This window comes from Cebus imitator, unplaced genomic scaffold (assembly GCF_001604975.1).
Source record: "Cebus imitator isolate Cc_AM_T3 unplaced genomic scaffold, Cebus_imitator-1.0 Scaffold650, whole genome shotgun sequence".
Taxonomy (NCBI): domain Eukaryota; kingdom Metazoa; phylum Chordata; class Mammalia; order Primates; family Cebidae; genus Cebus; species Cebus imitator.
The window spans coordinates 224,301-242,505 of NW_016107965.1; the positions used below are offsets into that span (position 1 = coordinate 224,301).

Genomic DNA, 18,205 nt, shown 5'->3' on the forward strand with positions numbered 1-18,205 from the left:
AAAAAAAAAAAAAAAAAAAGAATATAGGCAAAACAATTATATTATAAATATTAAAAACAACAATTTCCTGCTGCCTGATTATATTTGAAGAAAAAAAGAGGGAAGCTTTAAATATGGCATCTAATAATTCACTGGCATATTCCTTCCTTTTTTGCAGAAGCAAGATAATTGGACTTAAGAAAACATCTCTAATACGATTTATACCAAAATATAAAGCAGCTAAACAGAACTTTACTAGATTGGTGGAAAAAAACGGCAGGAGAGAACACTTTGATTGTGGTATCCTATTCTAAAATGGTGGTATGTTCAGAAGATTACAGCACTAGAGTAATATCAAAACAAAACAAAACAAAAAACCCAATAAACTTGTTGGGATGTTTTCATCGGAAATTCCTAAGTTTTCCACCACACCCCCCATATTTGTTAACTCGTTTTATGTAGATCATACCATTTTTCTGATTAAAATCCTGTCTCTGGATCCCTTTCTGAAATGTAAGCCCAGCATATAAAACCTTTTTAAATCTCACCCCATCCTCAACCTCTACAGCTATATCTCCTACCATATCCACTTCATACTCATAATTCACAATCATAGATTATAGCACAGTGCCTAGCACAGTTCCTGCTCCATAACAGATTTTTAATATAAACGTTTAGGTTGAAATGTTGACTAGAAATGGATTTGCAAAAAGCATGGAAACTTGACATATTTAATGTCACCAGAAATGGACTCCAAATCAACCTCAGGTATGGATGTAACCTAACTCTTGTGACACTCTGACTGTCCTTTGGGAGTTCATGTCTGGATTCTCATGAGTTCATACCAGTAAGGGAGAAATAGCGCAGAAATTGGTATTTGGGATAATCTAGCCATTCATAACCTCAGCAAAGATGCAAAACAAACCTAAACCAGAGATTTGACGTTTTATACTACTACTAGTAACGACAATTTTTTACAGTTTTTTCTGTTTAAAACATTGGTTTTGGGCATGTTTTTCTGCCTAAAAAATACTTAAGTGTATCCCAAGGGCATACTCAAGACTTTTCAGTTTCTAGGATGGGGAGTACACTGACAACCTAGCGATTTAGATTGCCAGCCAGAATGCAGTGCTTCATAATGTAGGAGAAACTGTTTTACATGAATACGAGGAATAGAAAGCTGCCTCGCAGTCTTCTTTAGAAGGTAAGCAGTTTTACAATTTTTCACAGGGTAGGTGTAATCCATCAAAGACAGCTCTGCATTAAAGTTTTACAAACATATATATGTTTATCACCTTGCTATAATATATTTAACAAGCACAAATACCAGAACTTGTCCTACTTGGGTGATAAAGCAATTCCAAATTGCAAAAAGAGAGGGAAACTATGGGAGTATCCCTCAAATTATCTGCAAACTGATTTAGCCACTGACTTACCCAGAACTACACTCAAAAGATTAAGACAGAGTATTTTACTCTTTCTGCAAACATTGTGTTCTTTTATTAAATAAAGGGATGTAAATCAGGACTTAGCCTGATTAACGTTTATCTCCTTTTACAACTATCAAAGAATAAATCAACAGTAGAAATCTTTTTATGATTATAGTTCCATGTCTTCAAGATTCCTGCTGTTTATCAGCTTGAAATAACTTACTGGAATAATCTTTCATTGATAAACATAAATTAAATACATATAACATAGAGACTTATAAATACATTTCGGTATGCTTGGTTTTAGAATGAAGCATAGTCCACTTTATTTTGGAGATTTAATTACAGCAAAAAATTTTTGAATAGATAATGTTTCAAAATTCAAAAACTGCAAAAATTATACAGTGAAAGTTCTTGTACCCTTGTCCAGCAACCCTGAGGTTCCCTTTGTTGGTGGCAATCAGTATTACGAGTTTCAAGTATATGCTTCTGAAGAGTCCTTCCGATTGCAAACAACTGAGTATCTTCTCCACACCTTTGTTTTTACAAACACTAGCATACTTTGCACATTACCATTATAATTATACTACATTTTTCTCACATCACATATGCTAGAAATCGTTCCCCCCGACACGGAACATTCAATCACAAAAGAGCATATTCAAATCATCTTTTACAGCTGCAGAGCAGTCCACTGTATGCAGCTATCATGATTTACTTAACCAGTCCCTGCTAACAGACATTTAGGTGTTTCTAATTTCTAGCTATCACAAACAAGCAGCATTACTATGCTTTAAAATAAAACAACATGGCCAGGCACAGTGGTTCAGGCCTGTAGTTCCAGCAATTTCAGAAGCTGAGCCAGGTGAGTCACCTGAGCCCAGGAGTTCCAGACCAGCCTGGGCAAATGGCAAAACTCTGTCTTTACAAAGAAGGCAAAAAAATTAGCCAGGCATGGTGGTACACACCTGTACTCCCAGCTACCCGGGAGGCTGAGGTGAGAGATCACCTGAGCTTAGGAGGTTGCGGCTGCAGTGAGCTGTGATTATGCCACTCCACTCCAGCCTGGGCAACTGAGTGAGACTCTGTCTCAAAAAATTAAAATACAGACCAGGAGTGGTGGCTCACACCTGGAATCCCAGCACTTTGGGAGGCCAAGGCAGGCAGATAACCTGAGGTCAGGAGTTCGAGAACAGCCTGACCAACATGGTGAAACCCCCATCTCAATAAATAAATAAATAAAATAAAAATATACAAAACAACGTAACATAAAAACAAAAAACATACTTCAGGTCGGGTGTGGTGGCTCATGCCTGTAATCCAAACACTTTGGAGGCCAAGGAGGGTGGATCACCTGAGGTCGGGAGTTCAACACCAGCCTGGCCAATATGGTGAAACCACGTCTTTAAAAAATAAAAAAAATAAAAATACTTCAAATTACCAGCTAGGATACTTATGTTTCAGACCCAGGTCAATCATAAAATCAATGTTCAGCCCTCCCAGAAAAGTTCTCATGTATGGACCTGACCTCTTATCAGTTGACTGTCTTAGCAAAATCTTACAATTTGGTCTATTCCATAAGCTCACTTATTTGGTTAAGTAAACAATGTCTATGGTTTTACTAAATTATTTTAATAAACTGCATAATTATGTGATAGTTAAATATATACCAACCTGTTATATGAGACAAGCTGACCTGCAGGTAATCCAAGGCCAGTGAATCAATTACTGCTTGTACATTGTGTGCATCATCCTCTTGACTCCCAGGAATAGCTATGAGGTCTGTGGGGGGGTGGGGAAATCACAGAATTTTGTATCCATGAAAGGCCAAGTTTTCATCGAATTGTCTCTGACTAGGCTACTGAATAAGCTCAACTGCTATAAAAGGAAGCTCTGCCCAAATAGAACATGCTATAAAGTACAAACAAAGTTCATAAATCCTGAACTCTACACAACAGAATCTTTGGTTATTTACTGATTAAGCTGATTTATCAATGTTGGATATAGACTGGTTAAATATAGTTAAATATTACACCCAACCTATATATACATACATATACATATATACATAAACATGCTCTACAAGAATCACCATGCTAAGGAAGGTAAAGTGGCCCCTAAATTCAAAGAGATGCTAATAGCCTAGTAAGGGAGGCCAGACAAGAGACTTTAACCCATAACTGTGGGGGGGGGGGGAGGGAAAGAAAGAGTGAGAGTGAGTGAGTGACTGAGTGAGTGAGAGAGAGACAGACAGACAGACAGACAGACACACCACACAGCAGGCATTCAAGGAGGATTCTTACACACATGCATATATGTACGTTTATTTATTTATTGAGACAGGGTCTCCCTCTGTTGCCCAGGCTGGAGTGCAGTGGCATGATCTCGACTCATTGTAACCTCCACCTCCCAGGCTCAAGCAATTCTCTTGCCTCAGCCTCCCGAGTAATTGGGACTACAGGCAATTTTTCTATTTTTAGCAGAGATGCGGTTTTGCCATGTAGGCCAGGCTGGTCTGGAACTTCTGGCTTCAGGTGATCCACCCACCTCAAGTGATCAGCCTCCTAAAGTGCTACGATTACACGCGTTAGCCACCACACCTGGCCATTGTAAGTCCTTTTAAATACCCAACTAGAAGTACTGGTATCTAGATTTAAAAGGCCAGCACAGGCTGGGTGTGGTGGCTCATGCCTGTAATCCTATCACTTTGGGAGGTGGACACAGGAGGATCACTTAAGCTCAGGAGTTGGAGACCACCGTGGTCTTGAACAAAGTGAGATGATGAGCAAGATGAAAAGGCATATGTGCTTAACTGTCCTGGGAAATTAGGTACATCAGGTACAAACATCAATTCTTATCCCTAGTACTGGTTAAGTAACAGGATCCAACAAATTCCGAAGTTCCACTCAATTTTAGATGAAGGTACATTTACAGAAAGGATGTGACTTTCACAAGGCATTAGGCATGATTGGATTAAGCTGTGATTATCAAGAGCCCTCAAACAGATCTGCTCAAGGCCATTATTATAAGTGGGTTCCATCGGGTATTCCTTAAGAAATATTTAAATTATATAATATACAAAATTAAATACAATTTAATATACAACATTAAAATAAAGATGTAGGCAAAGAGAAAGTGAAATTTTATAAATACCAAAGCCTCTAAAGGACCAAAAACTTTTGACGTAAGATACAGGCAAAATTACTCCTTTTAGTATTCTTACCTGGTACCTTTTCTCCCAAAATAGACTGATAAAGGGCAATAAAAACATTAGCATCACAGTCTTCAAGTTCACGTATTCTCAGATGTATGTGACACTTAAAAAGAAGGTTATTGGCAATGGTTACCCACTCTGTTGGGAAAAAGAGGAAAAGATCAGTCTTAAAAACCACCAGAAAAAAATCACACATTTAAAAAAATCCAACCACCATGCCCCTCCCCCCAAAAAAACAGACACTGAACTTTGTAGAAGATAAGGAATTTGATTGTTACAGAATTTCAAAAACTCTTCTAAGGCATGATTTTTGAAAAGATGTATTTAATTTCTTGGAATGACTTCCAGAGTGCTGTAACTTCTATATAGCCAAAACTATATAATGCAAATTTAACTGCTACTGTTGCAGCCTAAATCTTAAGTTAAATAAGTATTACATGGGTGTTTTTAGTTAAAACATATTTACAAGTAAAGGAGAATACTGTGTCATAAACAGTTTAATGATAATCCGAGGTTACTAGAAACTCATTAATGGATGTTGCTTCAAACTCCCAATAGTATTGGTCGTGTGTTTCCCCAATTATCCTGTGCAAGTGAGGATTTCTCCAGTGCCCGAACACGTGGTGATTAAACTTAGGCTATTAAGAACTGGTATAATGACAGTATCAACACTAATACATTTATAAGTTTTTCTTTTTTATTATGCTGATCTAGATGAAAGAAAATATGGAGGTACATGAAAACATCCCTAAACACAGAATTATCAATACTGTTGACCTTTCCTGTGCTCCAGACTCCCCTCCCCCAGATATAGCTGGGGTTTGCAAAGTTTAACGGTTTCTCTACCAAAAGTAACTTAGCTTAAAATACTTGTTCCCTGAAATGCCTGGCGATTGATAGGAAAGCACTTTCCTTCGGTACTAGAAACAAACGTCTCCACAATATTCTGTACACAACGTTCTGGAAACAAGTGAGTGTGTGTATCTTCCATGCACATAATCCTCCTCCCCACGCCCATTTCTCACAGTTGGCCAAACCGTGACAACTGGTTTGTAAGCAGTCCTGGCGAAAAGGATGAAAGCGTCCTAGACAACCAAATTCGCTTTTCAAAAGCGGTGCTTGACAAAGCTCATGACTTTAGAGGCCACTGAAGAGAAAAAAGCACCACTATTCTACTTCGACATGGGCATCAACAAATCTTAAGGTGCTGTTCCTTTAAAGGCCAATACAAAAGTAGGTACGACCTCAGGGCCCACAGTGCAAGGGCGGAGAGCACACGGACAGCGGCCAGACACAGAAGGACAAGTCCGGGGACGACCCTTCTGGTTGCTCTTTTTGCACCCAGGACCCGAGTGTGCTACCAGGCTCGCCCCAGTGCCTCTCTCTCTCCCACCACCTATCACCGTTCCACAGCCTCAAAGCGAAGGACAAAAGCTGAGAGACCCTATCCAGAGACTCCGCCACCGCGACGCGGCGTCTGACAGTCACGAGTCCCGCCTAGACCCAGTCCCGGCCAGCCCAAGGCCTCCCTGAAGCTGGACGGCCTCAGTCTACACCAAACGGGACCCCAGGTCGACACTCACCAGCCTCCGAGCAAGCCATGTCTTGGACGCAGTACGCCCCCGGACTCCGACACCGCCAGGCAGGCTACGGTGTCCTGGAAGAGCCTATCCACACAGACCCGACGCTGGGAGGCGGGCGAACGAACCCAAGCGCAGGGAAGGAGGCGTGAAAGAGGGAGGGACATCAAAAGGGCTGCTCGCCGCTTATTGGTCACAGAGGAGCACTTCCTTTCACAGCACGTGCCAGGGGAGCGGTTTGCGGAGTTTAGAGACCATTCTCCGCCGGCCAGAACCCGGTAGATGATTGTCAGACCCGTGGGTCCGACGATCCAAGTCAGCTGGCGGCCCAGGCGGGTCCTGGGGCGTTGGGAGCGCACTTCCGGTGAGCTATTTCGTTAGGTATCCCTCCGCCGACGTCAACGGAGAAGTAGTGCGGCCCGCTGACCGGTGGGCGGGGTGGTACAGTCACGTGACACGCCAGTCCCCGCCTGCCATTTGGTTACGGGCGTGAGGGCTCTTTGGAGACATAAACATCTCCGAATGAGGAGGGTTGGCTGGTCTGGGCTGGCTGTTTTATCATCTGGCTGGGCCTGGGAAAGGGCGGGGTGGCTTGTTTGAGGTGTGAAAAGACGAGAAGAAGGTGAGGTCAAAGGAGTGCACAATGACGCATCCCTGTGGTGGATGGGCCCTGGGCGACCCCGGAGCGCCGGCTGGCGCTGCGGCTTCTGCGCGAGGGGCGGGGCGATTAGGTCATAGAGCAGATCCCAGCATTCCTTGCGGCGTAGGAGGCGGTCCAGACTATAAAAGCGGCTGCCGGAAAGCGGCCGGCACCTCATTCATTTTCACCGGTCTCTGGGCGTGCAGCTCCGGCTTGTGTCATCGCTGTTCCTCCTCCGCTGCCGCCCCCGCAAGGCTTCGCCGTTGTCGAGGCCATTTCCAGCGTCTCGTCGCACCCTTTTCTCTGTACTTCGTTCCCCGCCAACCGCAACCATTGACGCCATGTCAGGTTATTCGAGTGACCGAGATCGCGGTCGGGATCGAGGGTGAGTGTGGAAGCCGAGCTGTCAGGCCTAGCGGGTGGGGGATGGGAGGGCGGGTGAGGGTGGCGGCCGGCGGGGACTTGGGGACTCGGACTCGGCCTTTCCGGACTGTCCTGGGGCCTCGTCTCTCAAAGACTTGCGCCATTTTGATAATCACGTAACAGTGATTGGGAGAGATTTACCGGCGTAGTGTCCTTAAGCTCACTTTTTGTGTGGGGATTAGGAAGCCGTCGGGGCCGCTGCCATTTGATAGCTAGCTGTTGGAGGAATTCTCAGGGAGCGTATTGTGCGAAGGAAGGCACGACGCCTCGAATAGGACCAAGTAGCAGCTGTTAGATTCTGCTTTTCGGGAGGTGTTTTTGGGGTGGCCGGGTATTCTGTGGGAGCGAGAGGACCACTTCCAAAGCCACTGATGCTGTGGGGGTAGGAGGGCGGTCGGCAGTGCCGGCATCAGCCATGTGTCTGAGTCTCGGGTACAAAATGCCGGCCTCGGACATGGCGGCGGCGCCTTTGTTACCCCGCCCGGCGGAGGAGCTCAAAATGGCAGCGTCGAGAAAATGTGGCGCAGAGAGAAATGCGAGACAAAGGGGGAAGCGCCGCCCCAGCGGGAACGCCGCCCGGCCGGCTCCGCCCGGGCCGGGACTCCTCCCCCGGTAATCGCCGGCTCCTCCTTTTCTTTTTTCCTGCATTATATAATTTTGATTCGTTGATCGGGAGCTCTACCGCGGCGTCCCCCCACCTCGGTTTGCTAGCAGAGGTGTTTGCGAGAAAACCCTTGTTCTGGTCTCTCTGTCTGTACTGTCTCGATTCTTACCTCCAAAGCTCTTTGGCTTGAAAACGGCCATATAAGTAACATCGTTGGGATGCTCTTCGGTTCGTGTATCCTTGTTGTTCTTGATACTTAATTGTTAGACTGGTGGGGAAGATTATAGTAACCACGAGAAGTGGTGTGTATCCGAAATTATGGCATCTGGGCGGCAAGTTTCCGACTTGATAAATCCCGGGCTGTTTACATGGCCTAAGTAATGTGTACTTGGGACTACTAGAAATGTTAATTGTTGGTAGGAGAAAGACTACCACTAAGGACAGTGCTAGGTTTACTAAACCTCTTGAGGTCGTTTTTCAGTCATCTGTAGCTTGTGTCAAGGGATGGTAAACAAATCTGTACAGAAGCCTGTATTTAGGTATTTGAAAATGTGAATAACGTTTTTTCTTCATTTCAGGTTTGGTGCACCTCGATTTGGAGGAAGCAGGGCAGGGCCTTTATCTGGAAAGAAGTTTGGAAACCCTGGGGAGAAACTAGTTAAAAAGAAGTGGAACCTTGATGAGCTGCCCAAATTTGAGAAGAATTTTTATCAGGAGCACCCTGATTTGGCTAGGCGCACAGCAGTGAGTAAATTCATGTGTGTTCATCAGGCTGTAACTGAGTAATGGATTCTAGTAAATGAAAATCTGGCAGGTGTTTTGCAAATGATTCAATTTTGGTTGAGTTACATTTTTTGACTTCATAATTGGGAAGGTTGTGACTCACTTTTGGAAATAGGTGGCTTTGGGGTTTTTTTTTTTTTTTTAATTTTTTTTTACTTAATTAAGCTGAGAATAACATAATAAACTGTTCTTTTGCCATATAGTGTTTTCATATGTGGGCAAGATAAAAACGAAAGCTAATTTAGTTACTCAATTACGAATTTAGGGGCTTACCAGTTACATTTAGCTAGGGGTGGTTGCCATGAACTTTAAGACTGTGACAATTTGTTTTTGCAGCAAGAGGTGGAAACATACAGAAGAAGCAAGGAGATTACAGTTAGAGGTCACAACTGCCCGAAACCAGTTCTAAATTTTTATGAAGCCAATTTCCCTGGTAATTCTAGTTTTCAGTTCTACCTACCACTGGGCTTTTGTTCCCACCCACCCCCTCTTTTACTTGTCATTACTAATTTTTACTAAATATCTGTCACTGTAGCAAATGTCATGGATGTTATTGCAAGACAGAACTTTACTGAGCCTACTGCTATTCAAGCTCAGGGATGGCCAGTTGCTCTAAGTGGATTGGATATGGTTGGAGTAGCACAGACTGGATCTGGGAAAACATTGTCTGTAAGTTTGAGGGAACTCTTGAGTTGATCTGATATATGCAAAAAAAAATGGAATGGTAATTTAAAAACTGGAATATTTTAATATAATTTTTTTTGTTTCCACCTTCACCCAATATAGTATTTGCTTCCTGCCATTGTCCACATCAATCATCAGCCATTCCTAGAGAGAGGCGATGGGCCTATTGTAAGTATATATTTTTATCTTTTGATTAAAGCATAACGTATAGATTTCTAGACTGCATAGCAAAAAACAATCATTTGTGGTGGTTTTATATAGAGGTTAGCTCACCTTATTTAGTTGAAGCTGCTTTGGGTATTGGACAACACATATTTAGAAAGGATCTGCAAGCATAAGTTAGTAGTTAAAAGTTAGTTTAAAACTAGTATCCAAGTTTGTGCTGAAAGTTGTTTCTCTTTCCTTAGTGTTTGGTGCTGGCACCAACTCGGGAACTGGCCCAACAGGTGCAGCAAGTAGCTGCTGAATATTGTAGAGCGTGTCGCTTGAAGTCTACTTGTATCTATGGTGGTGCTCCCAAGGGACCACAAATACGTGATTTGGAAAGAGGTAGATAATGAAAAGGGTTTTATTTGTTAGTAGGTGCTAAATATCCTGGGTATTGTAGTTACAGTTGTGTGTTTAACAATTAAAGGCGTGGAAATCTGTATTGCAACACCTGGAAGGCTGATTGACTTTTTAGAGTGTGGGAAGACCAATCTGAGAAGAACCACCTACCTTGTCCTTGATGAAGCAGATAGAATGCTTGATATGGGCTTTGAACCCCAAATAAGGAAGATTGTGGATCAGATAAGAGTAAGTGTCCTTCTAAATATGTGCTCAAATTCAATTCTGTTTTGGCTTTTAAGTCCGATGCTAATTCTACCCCACTCCAATCCATTAGCCTGATAGGCAAACTCTAATGTGGAGTGCGACTTGGCCAAAAGAAGTAAGACAGCTTGCTGAAGATTTTCTGAAAGACTATATTCATATAAACATTGGTGCCCTTGAACTGAGTGCAAACCACAACATTCTTCAGATTGTGGATGTGTGTCATGATGTAGAAAAGGATGAAAAGTAAGTTTTAATTAACTCTGCTATGTTTGCTAACAAGTTCGCTGTAAAATTGAGAGATTATTGATGTTGTTAGGTTATTTCAGTTGGTGTGATCTACTTCATTATAGTGTTAGCCTATTAATCCTTTTGAAAATCTCTTGAATCCTTCAAATAATTGACTGTCATCATTTATAGCATTCCTATGGAAGAAATTCTTGTGTTCCTTCGTTGACTTAAGGACCAAAGGTCCAACTACTTGTTAACTGCTTGGGTTAGCAGGTGTTTCTTCTTTGACTTTCAGCCATGTAAATTAAACCTAATGTTTTGCTGACCGTAAATGTGTGGCCATAGCGATGGTCTTTTAAAACTCAGGATTTTCCAGGGGAGGGTAAATTAAAAAAAAAAAAAAAGAATTTTCCTTTTTCTGTTTTACTAGACTTATTCGTCTAATGGAAGAGATCATGAGTGAGAAGGAGAATAAAACCATTGTTTTTGTTGAGACCAAAAGAAGATGTGATGAGCTTACCAGAAAAATGAGGAGAGATGGGTATGTGTGGGCTCCTGCATCGAAGCAGATTTATTAGAACTGAGCTTAGGAAGGGCAAAGTTGGATCAGGAACAGTTGATTTAAGTTTCATATCCGATAGTATAGGTAAAACGATGTATGTTACTTGTTGGTGAAATTAAAGAGATCTGTGAATAAAGTGATTAAGCAGTTGAGTCTTGAGGTTTTCAATGTGAGTTTAATAATGCAACTTGTCTTTTGACTTAGGTGGCCTGCCATGGGTATCCATGGTGACAAGAGTCAACAAGAGCGTGACTGGGTTCTAAATGGTAAATATTTCAAATGAAGCTTTTCCCCTTCCTTAATCTAGCTAGAATTCTGCTCAGATAATTGATCATCTGTATGCCTTCCTTTTTGTAGAATTCAAACATGGAAAAGCTCCTATTCTGATTGCTACAGATGTGGCCTCCAGAGGGCTAGGTTAGTACAAACTCGCATTCATGGCTTGGTTTCCCAGAAGATCTCCATTTAACTTTTTTAAAGAAAGTTTATTGCTTTCTTTAACCTCTGCATTTTTTCTAAGTTTTTTTTCACATAAAGGTGCAGTCTTTGTGGCAAGGCCTAGGCATGACAATCGGAGGACTCGAGGGGGATGGAGGACTAGTGATCGGCTGGCTGCTTCCAGTCGATTAGAGAGGTGAAAAGCTGAACGTGTGCCAGTAATCTTCAAAAGGCAGAACATACCACCTCTGCCCCGTAAACTGTTCTCTCCGAGGGAAAATAAGGAAGTTATCCTCACAGTTCACTGCCGTGGTATTTCTTCTGTCCCATGCTTTGCATGACTGCCATGGTACAGCATTGTTTCAAACTGTTCACTGTGATCTGTGGGTCTTTGAGTTTCAGTGAGTTTGCTGAAATGTCGAAGAAATATTTCCAAACTTCAATGTTCAATGAAATTTTTGTTCAAGTTTGAAATGGAGAGAGCAGCTTTAAAAGGTACTAAAGCCTTTTACAAATTGGTGAGTACTGGCACATGAGATGTAGAGCAGGAGCAACTTCTCACACTTAAGTCAGTGGGAAAAGAAAGTGCTTTGAAAGTTCCTCCCTCACCTACACAGTAGTCGTCATGTCGAGACCTGCCAGAGAGAGACACATTCTCAAGTGAATCCTGGCTTCTTCGAAGCGCTTGCCTAGACGAGACACAGTGCATAAAAACAACTTTTGGGGGACAGGTATGTTTTCTTGCAGCTGCGGTTGTAAGGTCTTGGCAAGACAAGCAGTGTGGCCAGAGAATTTTGAACTTCTGATAAATGTGTAATGCAAAGGACCTTGTACATTTTTTTGTTTCAAGGTCCTCAAAATGAGCACATGAAGAGGTTGCTGTGAAACTTTAAGTGGCCCTACTGCGCAGAAGCATTCAGATGTCACTTGATGATCTGTAAGGGAACTTGCTGATTTGGGAATGTGCTAGGGAATACACATTCCTTTTGACAGGGTCTGTCATTGGGTGGGTGAAGACTTAACACAGATGACATGTGCTTTTTTTTCTTTTTTCAATCTCAAATGGTATTCCTACAGGGAATGGATAACCATTTTAACTGTATTTTTTGCAGCCCGTACCTTCTTGGGAATACAATTGTCTAACTTTTTATTTTTGGTCTGGCTGTTGTGGTGTGCAAAACTCCGTACATTGCTATTTTGCCACACTGCAACACCTTACAGATGTGGAAGATGTGAAATTTGTCATCAATTATGACTACCCTAACTCCTCAGAGGATTATATTCATCGAATTGGAAGAACTGCTCGCAGTACCAAAACAGGCACAGCATACACTTTCTTTACACCTAATAACATAAAGCAAGTGAGCGACCTTATCTCTGTGCTTCGTGAAGCTAATCAAGCAATTAATCCCAAGTTGCTTCAGTTGGTCGAAGACAGAGGTTCAGGTAAGGATGACTGATAGGAAATGTTGGTAGTTATGAGTCACATCATTGTCTACAAATCCATTTAAGTGGTATTGGAGGGTGAGTAAAACCTTGAATGTGAAAACTTGTAAAACGCATTTCAAACCTACAATGAATAGATAATTCTTTCTGTCCGCAGTTACTTGTGTCATAGACATAATTGATCAATTTGCAATTGTTTTCTTGACAGGTCGTTCCAGGGGTAGAGGAGGCATGAAGGATGACCGTCGAGACAGATACTCTGCGGGCAAAAGGGGTGGATTTAATACCTTTAGAGACAGGGAAAATTATGACAGAGGTTACTCTAGCCTGCTTAAAAGAGATTTTGGGGCAAAAACTCAGAATGGTGTTTACAGTGCTGCAAATTACACCAATGGGAGCTTTGGAAGTAATTTTGTGTCTGCTGGTATACAGACCAGTTTTAGGACTGGTAATCCAACAGGGACTTACCAGAATGGTTATGATAGCACTCAGCAATACGGAAGTAATGTTCCAAATATGCACAATGGTATGAACCAACAGGCATATGCATATCCTGCTACTGCAGCTGCACCTATGATTGGTTATCCAATGCCAACAGGATATTCTCAATAAGACTTTAGAAGCATATGTAAATGTCTGTTTTTCATAATTGCTCTTTATATTGTGTGTTATCAGACAAGATGATAGTTATTTAAGAAACATGGGAATTGCAGAAATGACTGCAGTGCAGCAGTAATTATGGTGCACTTTTTCGCTATTTAAGTTGGATATTTCTCTACATTCCTGAAACAATTTTTAGGTTTTTTTTGTACTAGAAAATGCAGGCAGTGTTTTCACAAAAGTAAATGTACAGTGATTTGAAATACAATAAATGAAGGCAATGCATGGCCTTCCAATAAAAAATATTTGAAGACTGAATTAAGTGGAAATTGTACTTTATTTTACATATGTCATGTAAACTTTGCTTAGATGATTTTTTTTAATCATGAAAACAAATGACTGCTCCTTTTTAATTTGGGAGGCGGTGGGGAATCAGAAGGCCCTTCTTTACAATGAGCTATTCATATTGCTGGAGTCAAAATGAATTAATTTAGGTGAATTTTTAATTATGGATAAATTGGATAAAAGCTTTGTTAGCTCCCAACGTCAGGGGAGTCATTTAATATTCTGTTCCTTATTTGCTAGTATGGTTAAATGAGAAAATAGTAAAATAGATACAAAGTCATCTGTATAATGTGAGAACGTGGATGACTTTGTTTTGCAGATTTATAATTTAAAAAACTCCAAATAACTGGCGTTTTCACGAGATTTATATTCATGCTCTTGGCTATACTGTGAATTACTGAAATGTTGAATGAACCTGGGAAAGACGTTAGTCCTTTAAGATGACCAAGAGCTAAGCCTGAGTCTCCTTGATTGAATTTGCACAATGTCCTTAGTGCAGGTTGCTTGTAGATTCTCGTTTTCACAGGCTCCCTGGGGCTCTTTTCACTTTAGTCACACTGGGAGTCATGAATGTCTTTCCAATAATTCAGGGAATTCTAGAGATCTTCAAACTGTAAGGTCTATTCATACTCTAACACTAGGAAAAAACCTCATTAAAATTAATGGCTAATCAGGAGGCAACATAACCAAAAGCACAGTGAATACAAGTTTTCATGTTAGATTCAACATGGGTTTATTGCTAGACCCAGGGGATAGCTTTAGATTTAACTTTGGCTCACCAACCTAACTTTCTGATCATTTATTTCAGTGATAGCTAGAAATGGGTCTGAATGTTTTCCCAGAGTCTGAGATACGTGTCTTGCCAGAAGAGAGGTCTCGAGGACACTTCATTTAAATTCTGATTATTGGACTGAGGCTTTAATTGTTAATGCCTTATGTCAAATGTAAAGTTAGATTTTGCTAGGTCTGGGATGGGGAGTGATATTTCTAGAACTTAGACATTGAAAACTAATTCAGCCTCTAGTAACCTGGATGGTTTTCAGTGGCATGGTTAGTCAAATTCATGGTTTTAAACTTACAAGCAGCTTTTGTGGGAGGCGGGTAGGTTGGAGCATTTATTACATATTTTACTGTTTAATGTCTAACCGTGGGCCTTTTAATTTGTAAACACTGAAATGATTTGTGGGACTGTGGAAAACATTTACCTATTTACCTTTGAAGTTTTAAAAGACAGTCCACTTTTTAGCATGTGTGTTGTGTCCAGCCTGTGGTTGTCTTAATAAATGTGATTTTTCTCCCCATTCTCTCTTTTATTTATTTGCGTATAGGCCTCTTACCTGGTGTGAGTTCCTGAAAGTGGAAAACACCTGGCAGTAGTACCCAGCTTTGCAGCTAATTACTATATTTGCTTTCCAGCAATACTGTTTCACTTTCTAGCTTGCCTCTTTTTAAACCCTGTACACACTTGTAAAGAACTGTTTCCCGAACCTGGTACGGCACTTTACTAATGATAAAAAATACTTTACTGCTAAGCTATATTAACTCAACTGCTAAGCTGTTACCCACTCTTAATCAAATGGTAGTTTGGTAGTCTAGTGAAATATCTTTAAAGGTTTCTGTAAGTGAAACTGGTATAAGAAATCATGGGCTTTGGAATCAAATTTCTTCCTTAGTCTGGGTATACAACCTTTCCACTTTCTGGGCAGTTCTTCCCTATTTAAGTAGAAATTGTAAAGTCAGAAACCTGTGATGTAATCATGGGTCTTTGAAAAAAAAGTCACAAGTCTCATTGTTTTGATGATCCTGTAGAAGGGGGCCCTGGAAGAAATCGCAGATATGTTAATGGTTTTCTGTGCATCACCAAGAGGGCTTAAGACGTGTCTGTGCCCATTGGTTTATTTCTCGTGCATTTCCAGGTGAGGCAGATGCTGCCTGGGGACTGCCTTTGTCAAGCCACTGCAATAAAGTGGGGCTTTGGGACTACCCCTGTCCCAAAGCCCCACCGCAGCCTGGGTGCTTAAGCAAGACAACGGCTCTGGGGTTAGGCACGGGCCTCCAGGGGGCGGCATTTGCTTAAGAGTCAAGGCCTGGGCTTGTAAACCACAGTGGAGGACTAAAACTCTTTAAGAAATGCCAAATTTGATGTTGCCCAAATCATTTGTATATGCTTCAAGGTGAAGTGCTTTCAGATCGAGATGTATGTATAGATGGTCTGGATAACACGGAAATATTTTAATTTTCTGGATTGCCAAACTGGGGAAGGAAGGTGAAGCTGACCTAAGTGGCTATGGCAGTTATAAATAGGTGGGGATAACCATTATTGGTGCTTACGAGGACAGAAATACTAGCAATTGGGAGTATGAGGAGAGAGGCTCGAGGAGGAGAACGGCAAATTAAAGAACCATCCGGACCGGCGTCCGCCATGGTGGGCGGGGGATGGCCGCGGCCGGAACGTAGTGATGCGCTTCCGGGGTGGGGCCTGCTGCCCGCAAGCACGCTCTTCGTCGTCGCGCCTGCGCTCTGACCTCCCTGGGTTCTGTTAACGGTGGTGGCGGCTTATTGGGAGCCGCTGGCTGATGGGAGAGAGTGCTCTTTAACTTCTAAGGGAGATGCGCTCTCTTGTATCTGTCAGGGCCTGTCATAAGGTCTGCAGGTGCCTGTTGTCTGGGTTTGGGGGTCGAGTAGATGCTGGGCAGCCGGAGCTGTTGACGGAAAGGAGTAGCCCCCACGGAGGGCACCCGAGGTCGCACGCGGAACTCCAGGGGAACGGCGAGCACCCAGAAGCCCCCGAATCTGGAGAGGGAGGCGAGGCACTGTTAGAGATCTGTCAGAGAAGGCATTTCCTAAGTGGAAGCAGGCAGCAGCATAGCCGGGATTCTCTTCTGAGCGGGTGCCACCCCGGCTTTGGACCCTTGGGCGTAGAGTTGCGGAAGAACCTGGCCGCAGAATGGTGGACCTCGGTGGTGGTGTTCAGGGAGCAGGTCTTCCCGGTGGACGCCCTCCACCACGAACCAGGCCCTTCGCTGCCCGGGGACAGTGGCTTCAGGTTAGTGTCTGCAGAAACTCTACGCGAAATCTTGCAAGACAAAGAGCTGAGTAAGGAACAGCTAGTAGCATTTCTTGAGAACGTATTAAAAACTTCTGGGAAACTACGGCAGAACCTTCTTCACGGTATGCTTCACGATTTCATTCAAAACAAGTGTCGGGTGGAAAAGCGAGGCATTCTTGCTGGGTCTTGGGGATTGCAGCTGGTCCTTTATTCCCATGCAAAGGAAGTTAGCTAGTTCTCCTAACTAGTAGTCGAGTAGATTAACAGTGCTCTCCCTTGGAGAAAACTGGTCCTCAGAGAATCTGTCCGAAGGATCTGGGAAGTCTCAATTTCACGGGGCAACTTTTGAACACAGTGCTGTCATTTACTGCCATGTAGTATGAGTGCATAAGGAACTACAAAGACATTTTGAACTTTTCTTAGATTTATTCTAAGTAGAAATGTTGGAGTTATAATTCTGAAACTATTTAATGTATGTTATAGAATAAATCAAGGCCGGGCGCGGTGGCTCACGCCTGTATTCCCAGCAGTTTGGGAAGCTTAGGCGGACAGATCACCTGAGATCAGGAGTTAGAGACCAGTCTTGGCCCACATGGTGAAACCCCGTCTCTACTAAAAATACAGAAATTAGCCGGGTGTGATGGTGAGCGCCTGTAATCCTCAGCTACTTGGTAGGCTGAGGCAGGAGATTCACTTGAACCCGACAGGGGGACGTTGCAGTGAGGTGAGATCCCGCCACTAAACTCCAGCCTGGGCGACAAGAGCAAAACTCCGTCTCAGAAAAAAAAAAAAGAAAGAAAGAAAATGGGGTTAGTGTTATTAGGAACCAAGATTTTCATTGTAAAAGAAGAGGTAATAAATATAAAAGAAGGTATGTGTAAACTAACGTTAAATATGAATTGGTAAGTTAAAATTGAATATCGGTATAAACTCGTGTTTTTGTTTTTGAGACAGGGTCTCACTGTCACCCAGACTTGAGTGCAGTGGTGTTATCATGGCTTACTGCAGCCTCTACCCCCCGGGCTCAAGTGAACCTCCCACCTTAGCCTCCCAGGTAGCTGGCACTACAGGCGCATGCCACCACGCCCGGGTAATTTTTGTATGTTTTGTAGAGATGAGGTTTTGCCATGTTGTTCAGGCTGGTCTTGAACTCCTGGGCTCAAGCAATCCACCCGTCTTGGCCTCCCAAAGCGCTGAGATTACAGGTGTGAGCCACAGTGCCCAGCCTCATGTTTTTAAAAATATGTATTTCCTAACTTTCTTCATTGAAAGGGCCTAGAGGCCGGGCACGGTAGCTCAAGCCTGTAATCCCAGCACTTTGGGAGGCCGAGGCGGGTGGATCACGAGGTCAAGAGATCGAGACCATCCTGGTCAACATGGTGAAACC

At 42.6% G+C, this 18,205-nt stretch overlaps 3 protein-coding genes across 4 annotated transcripts in view; 2 read left to right on the forward strand and 1 right to left on the reverse strand.

Moving 5' to 3' along the window:
* The window catches only part of CEP95 (centrosomal protein 95), a 37,335-nt gene extending 30,758 nt beyond the window's left edge, over window positions 1–6,577 (reverse strand). For both annotated transcript variants that reach the window (XM_017517845.2, XM_017517846.2), the window contains exons 1-3: window positions 6,207–6,577; window positions 4,633–4,761; window positions 3,084–3,191 (exon numbers count right to left, since the gene is read on the reverse strand). In XM_017517845.2, coding sequence (XP_017373334.1) covers window positions 3,084–3,191; window positions 4,633–4,761; window positions 6,207–6,225 — 256 coding nt within the window. In that variant the 5' untranslated portion in view covers window positions 6,226–6,577. The remainder of the gene's footprint in view (window positions 1–3,083; window positions 3,192–4,632; window positions 4,762–6,206) is intronic.
* Window positions 6,578–6,942: 365 nt separating this feature from the next.
* On the forward strand, window positions 6,943–15,070 carry DDX5 (DEAD-box helicase 5). Its single transcript, XM_017517848.2, has 13 exons — window positions 6,943–7,228; window positions 8,449–8,614; window positions 8,990–9,086; window positions 9,189–9,322; window positions 9,440–9,505; window positions 9,745–9,886; window positions 9,972–10,132; window positions 10,221–10,393; window positions 10,809–10,919; window positions 11,145–11,206; window positions 11,298–11,357; window positions 12,600–12,824; window positions 13,033–15,070. Exons 1-13 carry the CDS (start codon window positions 7,185–7,187, stop codon window positions 13,434–13,436), a joined length of 1,845 nt encoding a protein of 614 aa, XP_017373337.1. The 5' UTR covers window positions 6,943–7,184; the 3' UTR covers window positions 13,437–15,070.
* Window positions 15,071–15,220: 150 nt separating this feature from the next.
* POLG2 (DNA polymerase gamma 2, accessory subunit) overlaps window positions 15,221–18,205 on the forward strand; it is a 19,897-nt gene continuing 16,912 nt past the window's right edge. The window contains exon 1 of the mRNA XM_017517849.2: window positions 15,221–16,940. Within this exon, the coding sequence (XP_017373338.1) occupies window positions 16,379–16,940 (562 nt within the window). The 5' untranslated portion in view covers window positions 15,221–16,378. The remainder of the gene's footprint in view (window positions 16,941–18,205) is intronic.